The sequence below is a fragment of the Lynx canadensis genome, chromosome A2, assembly GCF_007474595.2.
Source record: "Lynx canadensis isolate LIC74 chromosome A2, mLynCan4.pri.v2, whole genome shotgun sequence".
Taxonomy (NCBI): Eukaryota; Metazoa; Chordata; class Mammalia; order Carnivora; family Felidae; genus Lynx; species Lynx canadensis.
The window spans coordinates 73,470,498-73,489,497 of NC_044304.2; the positions used below are offsets into that span (position 1 = coordinate 73,470,498).

Below are 19,000 nucleotides of genomic sequence, written 5' to 3' on the forward strand. Positions count from 1 at the left end.
ATTCTATACATTAAGCAGGTGACAAAATGTGCTCGGACATATTAACTTGTCCAAAGCTGCCCAGCCCAGCAGTGAGACATATATTCAAAATCTGTTTTAGCTATCTCAAAAGTATGTGCTCTTCCCACTACACTAAACGACTTTATAATTCAGATATGAGTGAGTACTGTCTCAGATAAGATTTCACTATTAAAAGAACACACACACACAAATCCTGTAAGTAAAAGTTCACTATTATAAAGGTTTGTTGGGGCGCCTGGGTGGCTCAGTTGGTTAAGTGTCTAACTGCAGCTCAGGTCATGATCTCAGTTTGTGAGTTCGAGCCCCACATAGGGCTCTATGCTGACAGCTCAGAGCCTGAAGCCTGCTTCAGATTCTGTGTCTCCCTCTCTCTGCCCCTCCCCAACTCATGCTCTGTCTCTCTCAAAAATAAATAAATGTTAAAAAAAAAAAAATTAGAAAAAAAGGTTTGTTCATTCTTCTTCTTTGGAGAAAAAAAGGAATTCTGTACTTACAAATTTTCCAAAAGAAGGATGTTTATACTTTTAATCATTAAAACTTATTTAATTCTTTTTGATGGAAGTCTAAAATAAAGTATGATTCCTTATTTGTTAAACAGCTTTTAAAAGCTACAATTTAATCTCTTTTTGATAATGCAGAATCACCAGTATAAATAGTATTACTGTATGCCGTAACCGCGTTCCAGAGTTTCCAGGCATAAGGTAGTCTAGTCTCCCCTATACTAAATGGCTTCAAATAGCTATGCTATTTTAATCTATTGGTTTATTTCAACAAGGAATTATAAGTTAAGATTAAACACTGGCTCTAAGAGTTATTAGTAAAATATGTAGCCTCTGCACAGTTACTTTTTACTGGCTGCAAAACCTTTAAAACGGCTCACAGGTTCCTGATTATGTTCTAAAAGATTAAGCTGCCAAATATGGCCTCCAAAGGGTAACTTTGACAGAAAAAAAGAATATTTTGCTAAAAGAAAAAGTGTTGCATAAGGCTTAATACAACAAAATTTACTACTAAGGCTAATTAAGGTCAAGATACTTTTTTTCCCCGATTACTAACAATGTAAGAATTTATTCACAATTAAAGAAATCTAAATCCCACCATGCTACACATCACAAATACTAAAAAACCACTTTAAAAAACACAAATTAAGTACATTCAATAGATCCAAAGATCCACAGTATTTGGCATACTTACCAGTGTCTTTATCCCTGGCCTTGTAAACTTGTCCATAGGTACCTTCTCCAATAATTCCGATGATATCAAATTTATCCACGCAGCGTTTTCCCCAGTCAATATCTTTTTCTTTGATTTCACCATAGCGAGGCCCACATATTCTATCAAATATAGTTCTTAAGTTTTTATATACAATCAAGCAAGTTGAATAAACTGTTTAATATTTAATATCCACCCTCTTCCAAAAAGTATTATAAATTATCATGAAAGTCAAGGCATCATTTCTCCATGCTGACTCTTCTTCTATAGACTAACAAACTGGAAAAAGAACTAAGGCTTATATGAAGAACTTCCAGATTAATAAAATGTAATTTTTCAATGAGTGGATAAAACCAACACTGATACAAAGAGTCAAAGTTCTCTAACCAACCTTTAGGAAGTTTTCCTTTTCATTCATCATCTATATATATAATATATATTATATATATACAAAATATATAAAATGCTTCCAAAAAGCAAGTTTGATAATGAACATTACCAAAAATCTAACTATAAAGCTTACTGACAAATTTAGACTTACAGCTAGATGAAATTATCTTAAAAATGGAAATACTAGAAAGATGTTTAGTCCAAGAGAGTAAAAAAAGTATTAATATAATCAACTTTCAGGAATCCATACTTTGTGGCTGTGTGTGTGTTATATGTGACAAATATCTGACATTCTTCAAAAGATACATAATTTAATAGTCTTTCAATATTCTGGTATGTAATAGAAATTCAAGTAAAGGAATAAAGCTACAATACTCAGAAAGACTTTTAAAAGTTTTTTAGTTTTCTACTCTATACTAGAAAATTTCCTCATACTCACACGAGGCACCTGAACAGCAATTCTAAAATCAGATCTAACTCAAAGTCTTACTCACACCTTCCCTTGGTTAAGTAGAAGTAAAAAAAGAAATCAACATGCTCACTTCTTAACTGATGAACACATTTCAAGGGAGTTATCTCTAGGCACTTACTTGAAGCTAATTTAGGATACAGATTTCAAACCTTCTTCCACTCCTCTTGCAGAATGAAAAATGCATTTAGTTATAGGAGCAAATGGAGCTAAAAAGCAAAGAAAACATAGCAGCTTGCCCATTACTAATTTTGTTTGGGCTTACTGAATGCTGACTTCCACCTTCTCCAATTTCAGTGTTTTGTATTATTTAAAAACTTAATTATAGAAATTAACTTTAACATATAATACCCCAAGAAATTAATACATTACAAACCATGAGAGAAAATTAAATTTAGTTTTATTAGTTGTTTTGAATAGGTATGCAGGGAATTATGAATTTTTTTTCAAAACTCTAGTAGAATTTATTCATATACTTAAGTTTAAAGAGTAAATATACTTTTTATTATTTTAAATCTTAATTTTTTGTGTTTTATGATTTTATGAGGACCCAGAATCATTTCTGGTCAATTTAAGAGCAGGTAGAAAGCAAGCACATACTTAGGCCTCCTTTTACTATGTAACTGTGTTGTTGTTTTCTTTTCTTCTGGACTCTTTGAGAGATCATCTCCTCCTGGTAGCTCAGGGGGCAGTGGTAAATCAGCAAGTAAACATCGTAGTTTCTTCTCTACTTCTTTTTTAACTGCTTTTACTGAAATATTTCCTCGTAAGCTAAGGAAGAAAGGAGTCAGACAAACAAAACACATTTATGTGAGAAATAATAATCAGCCATGTCTTACACTTAAGTAGTAATGGCAAAATATTAAACTAAGTTACTTTCCAGCTAAAATAATAAACTGTATTCAATTGCAAAATACCAAATTTGGGGGCAAAAATGATTAGATAAAAACTAAGGAACCTGAACAAAGTATGAACTTTAGTTACAATAATATTTTGATATTTGTTCACTGATTGAAACAAACATACCATATTAATATAAGATGTTAATACCGAAAAAACTAAATACAGTATATATGGGGACTCTCTGTAGTATAATTATAATTTTTCTGCAAATCTAAATCTGTTAAAAAAAATCGTATATTTTAAAGATGATTTAGAATTACTATGAAACTGTAAATTAAGACTAAAAAATCAATTAGTCATGCTTCACAGAAAAATTCATTAGTTCTGTGATAGCATCCTGACTCTGTTGGAGAGACATAAAGAGGTTTTATAGAAATAAATAACACTATATGGGGCACCTGGGCAGCTAGTCAGTTGAGGGTCCGACTCGTGATTTAGGCTCACGTCATGATCTCAGTGTTCATTACTTCAAGCGCTGCAAACACAGAGCCCACGGGATTCTCTCTTCCTCTCTCTCTGCCCCTCCCCCGCATGTGTTCTCTTTCTCTCCCTCAAAATAAACAAACATTAAAAAAAAAAAAAGTCTTGGGGCGTCTGGGTGGCTCAGTCAGTTAAGCATCCAACTCTTGATTTCAACTCACATCATGATCTCATGCTTCGTGAGTTCAAGCCCCGCATCGGGCTTTGTGCTGACAGTGTGAAGCCTGCTTGGGAGTCTCTCCTTCTCTCTTTGCACCTTCTCTACTCATGCCCTCTCTCTCAAAATAAATAAATAAACTTAAAAGAAAAAGTCTCTTATTAAATAAATAACACTAAATGGCGTTATTTATCTTGCCCATTTAAATAACCACGAACAACTAATTTAGCTTTGCCCTTTTCCAGGGTTAATTTTCTTAAATTGGATAATGACTCTCTTAAATATTTAAGGTTCTAGCTTACGGAAATTACAAGTCAAAATTTAAGTTGTCTGTATTGTACTTTTTTGAATGCATAAAGAACTCTGAATTTTAACTAGGTAATCTGATTATTTTAAACCTCCCAGTTACTAAAAAATCTGCTTAAAAATATGACATTTCTTGGGGCACCTGGGTGGGTTGTCAGTCAAGCATCAGACTTCGGCACAGGTCATGATCTCACAGTTCGTGGGTTCAAGCCCTGCATCAGGCTCTGTACTGACAGCTCAGAGCCTGGAGCCTGCTTCGGATTCTGTGTCTCCCTCTCTCTCTGACCATCCCCCACTCACACTCTGTCTCTCGTTCTCAAAAAATAAATAAAACGTTGAAAAAAATTTTTAAAAAATGATATTTCTTGAAAGAAAATCTTATAATGATAACAAAATTTGGACTTCACACACTTTCATAGCAGTTATGAGTCCGATAATGAAAAAGTTTAGTGAGACTACACCACTGCGGTCGGAAATTACAAATGACATTATCGGGGCGCCTGGGTGGCGCAGTCGGTTAAGCGTCCGACTTCAGCCAGGTCACGATCTCGCGGTCTGTGAGTTCGAGCCCCGCGTCGGGCTCTGGGCTGATGGCTCAGAGCCTGGAGCCTGTTTCCGATTCTGTGTCTCCCTCTCTCTCTGCCCCTCCCCCGTTCATGCTCTGTCTCTCTCTGTCCCAAAAATAAATAAACATTGAAAAAAAAAAAAAATTAAATGACATTATCAACGTAAATCATTTAATTATAACTTCTATTCGTGTTAAACAATATTATTGTACAAATGCACGCTTTAATACCATCTGATAAAAACCATTTATCAATAACTATAATAAAATTGTGCCTTTTCTCCATAGCCCCGTGTTACTCACCAGAAGGTTCTTTAACAGAGAAAACATGCTCAAAAGGAAACTAGTTTGCAGTTTTATTTTTACAGTAATGGTACATAGCCTCCTTTTCAATGTTAATGTCCATACGTTCAATTGATTTTATGCTTCTATGTACTAGATGTTAGGTAAGGCACTGGACTTTAACAATAAAAACTATAACAAATACATTAAGATACAACTCCTGGGGCACCTGGGTGGCCCAGATGGTTAAGCATCCAACTTCAGCTCACGTCATGATCTCATGGTTTGTGAGTTTGAGCCCCACATTGTGCTCTGTGCTCACAGCTCAGACCCTGGAGCCTGCTTTAGATTCTGTGTCTCCCTCTCTCTCTCTGCCCCTCCCCTGCTCACGCTCTCTCTCTCTCTCAAAAATAAACAAACATCAGGGGTGCCTGGGTGGCTCAGTCAGCTGAGCATCCGACTTCAGCTCAGGTCAAGATACAACTCCAGGGGCGCCTAGGTGGCTCACATGGTTAAGTGTCCAACTTCAGCTCAGGTCATGATCTCATGGTTTGTGAGTTTGAGCCCCACATTGGGCTCTGTGTTGATAGCTCGGAGCCTGGAGCCTGCTTCGGATTCTGTGTCTCCCTCTCTCTCTCTGCCCCTCCTCTGCTCACACTCTGTCTCTCCCTCTCTCTCAAAAATAAACATTTTTTTTAAATTAAAAAAAAAAATAAAATAAAAATAAAATAAATAAACATCAAAAAAATTTAAGATATAACTCCTCTCAGAAAGGAACTTAGACAGACTTTTGGAGAACATAGTCAAGCAAGCAGTAGGATAAAGTACTACACAAATGGAGTCCTAGAGTAATGTAGCTAACGGGTCGCTAAATCAGGATTGAAAGATAGTAAAGGCTTCTTTCTAAAAAGGTACCACTTGAACTGTGCCTGAAAATAAACCTATTCCAAATAATTCTTAGAAAACTGTAGTCTCAAAAAACAAAACAAAACTGTAGTCTCTTACTTGTAATTAGTTTTCAGTCAAAAATTCTCATTTGTCTGAAGATTCAAATCAACATTTTTAGAGGAAAAAACACAAATCTTAACTTTACTTATAACTTAAAAGTTAAAAGACTGCCTATATTCATATATATGTTATGAACTACCAAATTCAGCAAGACTCCCAGGCTTCAGAGAAATGAAATACTAACTATCCAAGAATAATACTATATAATTAAAAGCATCATTATTTTTACTGAATACCTGCAATAATCAAACAGGAAGCATGATATTTTTAATAGCTCCCATATACTACAGCAACAAAAACAATGAAATGCCTTAACAAGAAATATACAAGGCCAATAGAAGAAAATTTAAAAATATGATGAAAATAAAACTGGATCTGAATGAATGGAAAGAAACAATGTTTTTGTACAGGAAGCTGTAATGCTGTAAAGCTATTAGTCTCCAAATTAATCTACTACACTCACTAGAGTCCCACACAAAACACAAGCAAAAAAATTTTTAATATAACTTGACAAGCAGGTTATAAAAATCTAAGAATAAAGACAAAAATCTGCCAAAAAACACTTCCAAAAAACAATATGAAGTGAGATTTGCCTTGTCCTGTGGTCAACCTGTTTTAAAAGATCCCAAATTAGGGGCACCTGGATGGCTCAGTCAGTTAAGCGTGACCTTTGGCTCAGGTCATGATCTCCCAGTTCATGAGTTCGAGCCCCACATCCGGCTCTATGCTGATGGCTTGGAACCTGCTTCAAATTCTGTGTCTACTTCTCTCTCGGCCCATCCCCCCACTCATACTCTGTCTCTCTCTGTCTCTCTCTCTCTCTCTCAAAAATAAATAAACATTAAAACAAATTTTATAAAAGATCCCAAACTAGAAGCCCAAGATTGGCTGAAGTCAAGGAATATATATTATCGTCTACCCAATGTTTTATAAGAAAAAAAAAAAAAAAACAACTATGAATTAAATTGTAAATATTTTTAAATCAGAAAATTTACATAAGCATTCAGATTTCAGGCTTCTTAAAAAAAAAAATCAAAGGCTCTAGCAACACTGGGCTCAAATTCATATACAGTAGCACTGAAGCTGAGGCTGAATAGCAGAGCTTTTCACTGATCGGTATTTGAGTCTGAGAACCAATATACTATTCATCTAAAGAAGTCAAAACAAAAAAGTACTGGCAAAGAAATAATAAAACACATTAATAGAAAAGAGGGTCCAGGGGCACCTGGGTGGCTCAGTCGGTTGAGCATCCAACTTCGGCTCAGGTCATGATCTCGTGGTCGGTGAGTCTGAGTCCCACATAGGGCTCCGTGCTGACAGCTCAAAGCCTGGAGCCTGTATGGATTCTGTGTCGCCCTCCCTCTCTGCCCCTCCCCCACTCATGCTCTGTCTCTCTGTCTCTCTCTCTCTGTCAAAAATAATAAAACATTTTTAAAAAAAAAGAAGAGAGGGTCCAGAAATACAGGTATCTATAAGAATTTTTATATATGGCACCACAAACCAGTGAGCTGGGACTATTCAGTAAGTGATGTTAGAAACAACTGGATCTATCAGCCTACAGGGTGGTAGGGGAGAGCATTTTTCTTCCTCATCTAATAACCAAAAACAAATTTCTGTATGATTTGAGTCAAGTTTTTTTTAACTTTATGAACCCATAAGTTTTAAGGGAAAAATGCTAGATCTGACTATATTTAAAAATGGAAAACATCCGGGGCGCCTGGGTGGCTCAGTCAGTTGGGCGGCCCACTACAGCACAGGTCATGATCTCGCGGTCTGTGAGTTCGAGTCCCGCATCGGGCTCTGTGCTGACAGCTCAGAGCCTGGAGCCTGCTTCCGATTCTGTGTCTCCCTCTCTCTCTGCCCCTTCCCTGCTTGCTCTTTGTCTCTCTCTCTCAAAAAATAATAAACATTAAAAAAAAATTTTTTAAAAAGGAAAACATCCATATAGCCAAAAACAAAACAAATAAATGTCAAAGGCAAGCAATAGACTCTGAAAGGCAAGATCTTTAACATAAGGAAAAAAAAAAGAAAAACAGTATTAAGGAAAAGCCAGCATAAGATATAAACAAGTAGTTCACTGGAAAAAAATAAATAGCCAACAAGTATTCAGAAAGATGCTATCTCAATAATCAGAAAAACGCAAAATTAAATAATCATATATTTTATAGACTGTATAAACTGGTACACAGTCTTATTAAGATACAATTTGGCAGCTTTTAATCAGATTTTAAATGTATATACTTCAACCTTATAACTATCCTACAAAAATTGCTCAAACGTACATAAAATATTAATATAACAAGAGTGTGATAGCAAACAATTATTATAAATCTAAGTATCCCTTAACCAATAGAATAGTTAGTAAGAGCATGATTTATCATTCCTATAGACAGGAATATTGAACCTATCCATATACCAATATGGAATGATCTCCAACATATTAAATGAAAAAAAAAAGTCGAGTATTATGCACAGTATAATCCTAATTTCCTTTAAAACAAAACAATTTATTATATGAAAGTATATAGTTAACAGTGTATCTTGTGATTTTTAAAGAGTAATAAATTCCGGGTCTGAAGGAGAAGCAAAGTTCAAAGTAAGCCTAAAAGATATTACTTGGCTAGGAAGTACTCAAAACCAAACAGGTCATGTCAAAAGGACAAGACAGTCAGCTTAAGGAGTTCCCACTGACCAAGGACAATGGAGCATCAAAAGAAGAGTGACTGACTGGTGTTGAATTGATCTGTGGCCACACATGTTAGTAGTAGTAGCCAGGGGTCTTAAAAACTTCTATATCCATGAAATGTGCAAACATATTCAAAGAAAGAAGAACAGAGACACAACAGAAAAGCAGAAGAGACCAAAAAGAATACAGGTCAAAAAAATTTTTGATGATAAGCATGACATATACCAACATCTCATTAAATATGGACACACACTGGGGCGCCTGTGGCTCAGTCGGTTAAGCGTCCGACTTCGGCTCAGGTCATGATGTCGCAGTCCATAGGTTCGAGCCCCGCATTGGGTTCTGTGCTGACAGCTCAGAGCCTGGAGGCTGTTTCAGATTCTGTGTCTCCCTCTTTCTCTGACCCTCCCCTGTTCATGCTCTCTCTCTGTCTCAAAAATAAATAAACGTTAAAAAAAAAAAATGGATGCACATGGAAAACAGTATGGAGGTTTCTCAAACAACTAAAAACAGAACTACCCTATGACCCAGCAATTGCACTACTAGGCATTTATCCAAGGGATACAGGTGTCCTGTTTCGAAGGGACACATGTGCCCCCATGTTTATAGCAGCACTATCAACAATAGCCAAAGTATGGAAAGAGCCCAAATGTCCATCGATGGATGAATGGATAAAGAAAATGTGGTGTATGTATACAATGAAGTATTACTCAGCAATCAAAAAGAATGAAATCTTGCCATTTGCAACTACATGGATGGAACTGGAGGGTATTATGCTGTGAAATTAGTCAGAGAAAGACAAAAATCATATGACTTCACTCATATGAGGACTTTAAGAGACAAAACAGATGAACATAAGGGAAGGGAAACAAAAATAATATAAAAACAGGGAGGGGGACAAAACAAAAGAGACTCATAAATATGGAGAACAAACTGAGGGTTGCTGGAGGGGTTGTGGGAGGGGGGATGGGCTAAATGGGTAAGGGGCATTAAGGAATCTACTGAAATCATTGCTTCACTATATACTAACTAGTTTGGATGTAAATTTTAAAAAATAAAAAATAAAGTTAAATCAAAAAAATAAAAAAATAAAAAATAAAAGATGCAAAGCTAAATGGGGATTGTACACATCCGAGATCAGAACTTTAGATTCTATTGTTCAATAAATCAGTCAATTGTCAAAAAAAAAAAAAGGATGCACAAAAAATACCCTCCTTAAAGCATTCACCTGCATGCATCTTGAATTCTTGAAAATACCACCAGTAAAAATTTATCTCCATAGGATATATGAAAAATAGAGAATAACCAGTCTCACCAGCCCAGAATTACTAGATTCTTGGCAAATGGGTTATTTTCTCACTAATGAAGTGACTCAGTTCTGCATTCATGCCTCTCTGCTGGAGAGTCCATTCCACAACTCATCAAAATTACAAATCACTACTCTGTTTATGAACCTTCAGTGTTCCTAGAGAATAGTGAAACCTGTAAATACCATAATTAGAGTGGTATAATTGGAGAATACCTGATTATATTGGATGAGTTCTCTTGGCAACATTTTTGATTGTAGAAAAAAGACATTATAGTGGACACAAAACACAGGAATTATGATTTTTTTGTTTTAAATTATAAAATGTTCATAATGCCAGCCAAAGTGAGCACTTGAAAGACCTACCCACACAGCATTCTCATCCACTTGTTTCCAAATTCTATAAAGATGTCAGCTAGGAAAACTGCTCATATAGTTGCTTTTTAACAGAAAATGAGGGAAAAACAGCTCTAATTTCTCCATAAAAATAAAAATGAAAAAGGTTAAGTACTGTAACAGACAGACATTACACAGTAGCATAATGCTTCTATCCTAGCATATGTTTCAGAAATATTCTTAGAACCACATTTACTTTACAGACACTCTTATCTTAATCCTCTAAAAAATAAAATGTTTCCAAAAAAAGTCATACCCCCAATTTTCATAAAAGAATCTGTAAACACGTTAAAGGAAAGCAAAACCACATTGAGTTTTCTGTAATACATAATGAATCTCCAATTGCAAAAAATTAAAAGGGTCAAGAAAAGTCTAAAAAATAATAAATTCATAAAGCTACCCAGAGTGATAAATGTATAAGGCCACAGAAGAAACCTAGAAATAACGAATATACCTGCTTTAATCACCCAGGACAGAGTCTCTCATAAATGTCCTGTTTCTGATACTGTCATTTAAGGAATATTAAATCAAAGAAAACACAGTACTAGCATCTCTAATTCCCAAACTCAATTGGAAATATACATTGTATTCCGAAGCCAACAGCAAATTTTTCCCAGAATTCTTAGCATAACCTATATTTTGTCATCTTACAAGCAGTGTGCTTCATTTTAAAGTGAAAATAATAATAAAGATAATTTACTTATGATTTTTTTATAACCTTTTTATGGGGGGGAGGGCATTTCAGGTAATTTCTCACTCCAAACTTACATTTCTTTTTTTAAACTGTTAGTGACAAGGGCGCCTAGGTGGCTCAGTCAGTTAAGCGTCTGACTTCGGCTCAGGTCATTAACTTGCGGCTCGAGAGTTCGAGCCCCGAGGCTGGTTCTGTGCTGACAGAATGCTTCATATTCTGTGTCTCCCCCATCCCCTCTCTCTGTACCCCTCCCCCACGCTCATTCGCTCTTACTCTCTCTCTCTCTCTCTCTCTCTCAAAAATAAACAGTAAAAAAATAATTTCAAAATAATAAAAATAAACTGTTAGTGACAAAACTTTTTTGCACTTACCTATCGGCATCTTTATCTTCAGGCAGCATGGGAGGCAAAGGTAATGGTGGTAACGTAGAGGTCACTAAAGCCACATGTTGCTCCTTCTCCTTGGCTCCTAAACTTGGTGTAAGTGGTTTGGTTTTCTCTTTAAGAGATACTGGTTCGTCCTTTGTAGCAGCAGATTTACTCTCCTTCCCAACTACAACTGCTTTCTTGGCGGCTTTATCTACAATCAAATTATTGTCCACCTTGGTTACCTGAAGAGGTGGCTTTGTTTTTGCCTTGTCGTTTTTTAAAGTCCCACCACTTGACGGAGAAGGTGCGTGTTCTGTTTTCAGTTTCTTCACATCCTTCACATGGTTTGTTTGAGATGCACCGGCACCCGTCTCCGTGCTCCCCTTCGTAGGTGTAGAAGTGTTGGAGGCTTTGGCAGCTTTGGCAGCAGCCTCAGCAGCCTTAGCTGCTTCTGCAGCTTTCGCGGCTTCTGCAGCTCTTGCTGCCTCTGCAGCCCGTGCTTTTTTATTCTTGTTCAACTCGGCTGCCAGGCTACTCTTCAGAGTTAGTGTGCTAGGAGAAATGCTAGAGTGACGGCTTCTGGATCGAGACAACCTGTGCCTGCTACGAGATCTTGAATGCCTAGAGGAATATGGGCTTCTGCTTCGGGATTTGGCAGAACGTCTGGTGGAAAATAATGAAGATTTAGTCAGGAATTCAGAAAAGTTCAGTCTGAAATTTACAAAAACTACTAACTCAACCCTGTTACATAAAATAGAAATTTATTAAATTTCAAAATCATAATACAGTTTTTTGGGGGGAGACTTTTTTAAAAGACAGAAAATGCTTTTAAGCAGATTATTATCTATCTGGTAGCTAAAATTTTCCTGAAAATAGACTGTCTTCATCGTGGTCTAGCCTATGAATGCTCAAAGGTGAGACTGGATGAAAGCAGATCTCTGGTAGAAGAAATACTCTAAGGATCAGGAACAAAAGTGTGACGAAGCATCACTGCTGTCTTTAGAAAAGAGAAGTACAGGGGCGCCTGGGTGGTTCAGTTGGTTGAGCATCCGACTTCAGCTCAGGTCATGATCTCACAGTTCATGAGTTTAAGCCCCACGTCGGGCTGTGACTGACAGCTTGGGGCCTGGAGCCTGCTTCAGATTGTGTCTCCCTCTCTCTCTGCTCCTCCCCTGCTCACACTCTGTCTCTCAAAAATAAATAAAGATTAGAAAATAATTAAAAGAAAGAAAAGAAAAGGAAAGAGAAGTACACGGGTGCCTGGATGGCTCAGTCGGTTGAGCGTTCAACTTCAGATCAGGTCGTGATTTCAGGTTCGTGAGTTGGACCCCGTGTTGGGCTCTGTGTTGACAGCTCACAGCCTGGAACCTGGAGTCTGCTTCAGATTCTGTCTCTCTCTGCCCCCCCCCATGCTTACTCTTTCTCTCTCTCTCTAATTAAATAAACATTTTAAAACATTAAAAAAAAAAAAAAAAGGTCTTTCTGAGGCCCCTGGGAGCCTCCTGCTTTAAAAAAAAAAAAAAAGAAAGAAAAGAGAAGTACACAACAAGGGTACACCAATGGTAGCAGTAGCAGGGTGAAGTCTGACCAATCTTTCACCAAAGTCTAATCTCTACATCTGTAAAGCTTCCTCACCCCACAAATTCAGTAGTCGGTAGTGCTCTGTCTACAGCAAGAGTGAAAAAGACAATGCCTGTCATTGGGCAATAAGTAAAAGCAGTCTCTAAATCTTGGTAACTACTCAATAATGACTGCAATTCACTTCTCAAAAAATACTGGAAAATATAAAAACTATCATATATATTTAAAATACAGTGACAACCAAAATTCCTATAAAACAAATGCAGCACAGCACCATGTGAAAGGAAGCTGAAGTTTTCAAATCCTCACCTTATCAAAACTAAAAACAAGTATCTACAAGACAAAGGCACTATGATAGTACTCTGACATGTTTACCAGGTCTCTTTTAATGCTCACATCAATCCTAGTGAAGTATCTACAGTTTACAGATTAGAAATGTAATCTAAAATATTATGTTACCTAAAATCAATCCCATACTCATCAGTAGTTGTACTGGTTATTACTTACTGTCACTACCCTATTCCTCCAATACTCTTCTATCCAACTCTGTGCCAAAGGAGGCTAACCTCAACAAATGCACCTTCTGAGTTTCAGGGCTGTCACTGGCAGATCAGAAGGCAGAGAAGGCCGGATTATTTCTTCCCAGCATCCTCCCTTTTGGTCACATTTTCTGACAGAAGCTGTGTCCCCTTATCACCCTCTCCACAGCTCTCATCAGGCTCTAAAAACACTGTATTTTCCTTGCTTCCCTCTGTAACTACAGGAACATCCCTTGTGGGTTCCCTTAATCCACCCCTTTATCTGCAATCCTTCGTGAAAGTCTCTTGCACCATCTCAGTTGGATTCAGTTTCCTTTCAGAACCTTGCCTGATCTACCTTGTATGCCAGGTTTTAAATCCAGACCTTCTGACTGAAAAGTAGCTAGGTTAACACAATAAAAAAAATTAACACACTGTGAAGGAGAGAACTCTTGCTGAAATTTTGTAGAAGCTATGGGGAGACAGTAAATAAAGCAAAGAAACTCCTAAGAACCCGTAATTAAAGTAGGGCAGAGAGAAAAGAAAGGACTGGAAATTCTGTTTATATCTGATGTTAGTAAAGTATGGAGGAAAACATTTAGAAACATTCTATAATTCTAATATGAAAATAAAATGATGATTAGGTTTAGGATAAACTCAAATACAAATTAAACTTCTCCCTCACTCTTTCAAAAACATTTCAAAATGTACTGAGGGCCAACTGCTGTTCAACATTGAGCTTGTGTTTCATACAAACCCAATATTTTATATAAAGTATTTATGCAACACTATTTTAGATTAATGGAAACACAGTTTAGAAAATACTTAAATCTAACACTTGCTTATCATTAAATATTCATATACACCAATCATTAAAATCACCAATAAGCTTACAACTATTTACGGAAATGAGAGGAATTGTTTTGCTAAATATAAAGTGGTAACTATCTCAGATAACTTTAATACAGGAACCAATAGTGTCATAATATGAAACACTCAGCCACATTTTTTATGTCTTTTCCCTTTAAACTCTTGGGCCTCAAAACAAGTCTCATATGCCATGCTTCTAAAGCAACAGAAAGGTACACAGCAGGAGAGAGCAAAGAGACTATCATTTCATCAGAGGTAACAGTACAGAACTTTCCTCAAATTAACTTTCCTACACTAACAAGATTCAGATCATCAATTTCATACAGACACATAAATTATATTTAACTGAGAGATTTATGACTAAGTTTTACCTAAGAAAAGAGAGACAAAGATATTACGTAAAACCCTAATACAATTAACTCCCATGGCCTATTAAATTATTCTTTTCTGGATAGAATCTGGATAAGCATTATCAGCAAAGACTTAAAAATTTCTGGTCTATAAAAGGGATATATTGGAGGTGCCTGGGTGTCTCAGTTGGTTGAGCATCCCACTTGGACTCAGGTCGTGATCTCAAGATTTGTGAGTTCGAGCTCCCATCCAGCTCACTGCTATATCCCTCTCTCTACCCCTTCCTTGCTTGTGCATGCTCTCTCTCAAAAATAAACATTTTTTTTTAAAAAGTAAAAAATAAAAGGGTTATTTTAGAAATGAGGTTTTTATATGTATCAATTAAATTCTTCTGGACATACCCTCCATTCCTCTCTAATTCTTCTATTTCTCTTCAAAAATTTAACTTTTCATTTTTTAACTTAAAAAAATGTTTATTTACTTATTTTGAAAAAGAGAGACAGACAGACTGCATGAGTTCAAGCTGGAGAGGGGCAAACAGAGAGGGACAGAGAAAATTCCAAGCAGGCTCTGTGCTATCACAGCACAGAATCCAACATGGGGCTCCATCTCACAAAAGGTAAGATCACGACCTGGGCCAAAATCATACCAACTGAGCCACCCAGGTGCCCCATAAGTTCCTTAACCTTTTAACTTCATGTCCTAGGAAACATGCATTCTCTCAGTGCTTACGGTCTGAAACAAACATGGTTTGGAAACCTAAAATTAAATATAAACACAAAATTCAAGTTTAAGTCATTTTTACAAAAATGACTTACAAAGTTACGAGGGTAAGAGAGAAGTGCATCTTCAAGAATGAACGATATCATGGTATCTTAACCAAAAGAACGAAATGGATGGTAGATAGCAAGTCTTTCTTTAAAGATAAGATTTTTCTTCTTTTTAAAAATGTTTTTTTCTAATATCTCTACGCAGTGAATACATATTAGCTGTTTCTTGTCTCTTTTTAATGTTTTTGAGAGATGGTAGTATCTCTTTAAGAAGTTGAGAAAACTTTCCATGTTTCTAAGGCTTGCAAATTCATACAACACAAAGCAGAACCAGAATCAAAGCTTGATATCCTGAAACTCAACTGGTTAGTGCTCATTGTGAATTAGGTTAGTGTTCCTTAGAGAAAGAGCATGGTGTAGTATTCACTCAACTATATCACACAATCTCTCCAAGAGTCCAGGTATGCTAACACTAACTCTTAAAATTTTTACTATAATAATATCTAGTTCCTCATTATATAAAACAATATATAACCACTATCCAAAAGAAGTTTCTAAAATGATAGAAATGTTCTATACATGTTCATGTCTGATACATTAGCCACTATTCTCAATATTTTTTAGCTTAATTTTTCTACCGTTTATTTCACATTCTAATAGCAGCTATACGCATTTCAAAAACTTGATTACCCTCCCAAAAAAGATATAACAATGCTTCCCATGCAAGGACGGTCCAACATATGCTAATCCATAAATGTGACATACCACATCAACAAAATGAAGAATAAAAATCACAGGATCATCTCAGCAGATGCAGAAAAAGCATTTGACAAAATTCAACAACTTTGCATGATAAAAACTAAACAAACAGTATAGAAGGAACGCACCTCAACATAATAAAAACTTTCAGTTACAAGATTAATAAGGTTTGAGGATCTAATGTGTAACGTGGTGACTACCGTTGATAATATTGTATAACTGAAATTAACTTAGAGAACTCTAACCAAAAAAATTAAATCTATGAGGTGATGGATGTATTACATAACCTGATTATGATACGAGAATCCTTTCCCAATATATACACATAGCGAATCATCACAATGACACTTTAAATACATAATTTTCTCAATTATATCTTAATAAAACTAGTAAAAAAATGCCTTCTAAAAATGAAAAACAGTACCTGAAGTAGTCAAAAACCTGCCTTTCTCAATCATCCCTTTTGTTACCTTCTCAGTCAAAATTTTAAATATTCCTATGTAATTTGTCATGTATTGGTATTGGAACAGCTCAATTAACTTTTTCTCATTTTTTTCAAGTAACTATTAACAATACTAGGGCAGCCTCTTAAATCCGTCTTCCTGTTTCAGATCTTCCTTTACCCTAACTAATCTATACTTAATGCAAAGTGAATACCTTCCTCTAATATCTCCTCCTATAATTTTAATTTCACCACTCTTTTCCACCCATTTATCCAGGCTAGAAATCTTCCCAGTTTCCTGATGCCCACAGCCCATCTCATCAACTGCCTCACTTTATCAGTTCTAACTCTACATTCCCTTACATCCACACTTCTATGCATGTTTCCTATTGTGGCTATAACAAATTACCAGATTTAGTGGCTTAACCACACAAATTTATTATCTTACAGTACCTGAAGGTTGAAATTCCAAAATCAGTCTTATTGGGTAAAAATCAGCACATCACCAGGGCTTTGTTCCTTTTGCAGTCTCTTGGGAAAATCTGTTTCCTTGCCTTTTCTAGCTTCTTAAGGCTGTCCATTCCTTGGCTCTTGGTCCTCCAACAATCTGACCTCTGCTTCCTTTATCACATTTCCTCTTCTGTTTCTGTCCTCACATGGCCTTTTCTGACTCTGCTAACCCTCCTGCTTCCTTTTATAAAGACCCTTGTGATCACAGAGGACCCACGTGTACAGTCCAGGATAATCTCTCCATCTCAAGATGTTCGTTTTAACCTCATCTGCAAAGTCCCTTTGGCCGTGTAAGGAAGTATACTCACAGGTTCACATGGACACCTTTGGGTGGGCCATTATGTAGCCTACCACATCCTCCCCTCTGTATTCTCAAGGCCACTTTTCTATTTCAGACCTCATTATCTCCCCTGAGAGTACCTTATCATCTCAAAAATCTTCATATGTAGTCTCTCCCTACTCCAATTATTTCTACAGACACCATCACCAAACAAATCCTCACTGTTCAGTGAATGTTAAATGCTCCAAATTCACTCATTTCCCTTCTCTTTTTAGTAGCTATTCCAAACCTTCACAATTTATTCCAAACCTTTCTGTCTTCAAGTTAACACCATTCCAAAGTCTTTTCTTAACATTGTTTTACTTCTATTTTGCAGAAATAAAAAAAATTATCAGGCATAGCTCCCACCTACAAGCTTAATCTGTATCTCCATCTACCTCACATTTTACCTGATCTCAGAATAGAGGTGTTCTTCTTCCTATCCAAGACTAACTCTTCTATAATGCTATCAATGCCATACTCTCTAGATCTTACTTCAAAGAGTATGGGCCACAAACCAGCAGCATTAGCCTCATCTGGGAGTTTGTCAGAAATGCTGTATCTCAAGCCCCAACCCAGACCTTCCGATTCAGAGTCTGCATTTTAACAAGATCCTCACTAAAGTTTGAGATGCACTATTCTAGGCTCCTCCATGACTATTCCACTATTTGTGATTTCAACCCTTTGCTGTCCATTTACTATTTCAAGGATTAAATAATTCATCTTTAAAATCTTTAAAAACAAACAAGAAAAATACGTACATAAATACATACATATAAGAAAAAACAAACAATGGTATTTTTGTATTTTATCTTTTTCTCTGCTTCCAATTACAACCAAATTCTCTACATACATACACCCCTCAAACCCCTATAATTTGGCTTGTATCCTCACTGAAATTAATTACTAGGGTGAACAATGACCTATCTTTGGGGTGGGGGAGGAATATCAACATCTGTGATGACCTTCTTCCCACTTCCGACTAACCTACAAGAACCTTCAACACAATACAGATAAAACTATTAAGTCCTCTCCAAATCCACCCCTTTTCCTCTCAGGCAATAGCAGATTCTGAAATTCTGAAACAGCAAAGATCCAGAAATCATTCTATATTCCATATGGTCCTTTTCCTCTCTTCTCCCATATCCAACTGATCTGCAAGTCCTGCCAATTGTACATCTTAAGCATCTCTCTAGTTGTCTAGGCTCTTTGTCCCATAGCTACTATTTCTCATTTGGTCCTACATCACCTTTCACTTCGCCCAGTCTAACAGTCTCCTTTCCAGACTCCTCACCTCAAATCTCTATCCTTTCCAATTTAGTCTCCATACCACCACCTGAATCTTCCAGTTACCCCTGTAACAAAGCTCTAGACAACCTTGCACTGCATACAAAGACCTTGTCCAGCCATCCCAAAACACAGAATGCCTTTCTTATATTCCTCTCTTCATCTCTGGTACCTGCTAAGTACAAAGATACCTCATATCATCATAACAAAAGGTCTACTACACCTCTATAAAGCCTTCCCTCATTATGCCAGAGAGCTGGAGACGTTCCTTGTCCTATGATCCTGCCTCATTAGAATAACAGATAATTTGTCTTCCGCAAATAGACGGAGATCAACTGTATCTTTATAGC

The 19,000-nt window shown here is 36.5% G+C and overlaps 1 protein-coding gene across 1 annotated transcript in view; it reads right to left on the reverse strand.

Annotated features, from left to right (window-relative positions):
* Positions 1-19,000, reverse strand: part of CDK13 (cyclin dependent kinase 13) — a 122,192-nt gene that overhangs the window by 84,204 nt on the left and 18,988 nt on the right. The window contains 3 exon segments of the mRNA XM_030307715.1: positions 1,216-1,355; positions 2,693-2,863; positions 11,247-11,906. Of these exon segments, the coding sequence (XP_030163575.1) occupies positions 1,216-1,355; positions 2,693-2,863; positions 11,247-11,906 (971 nt within the window).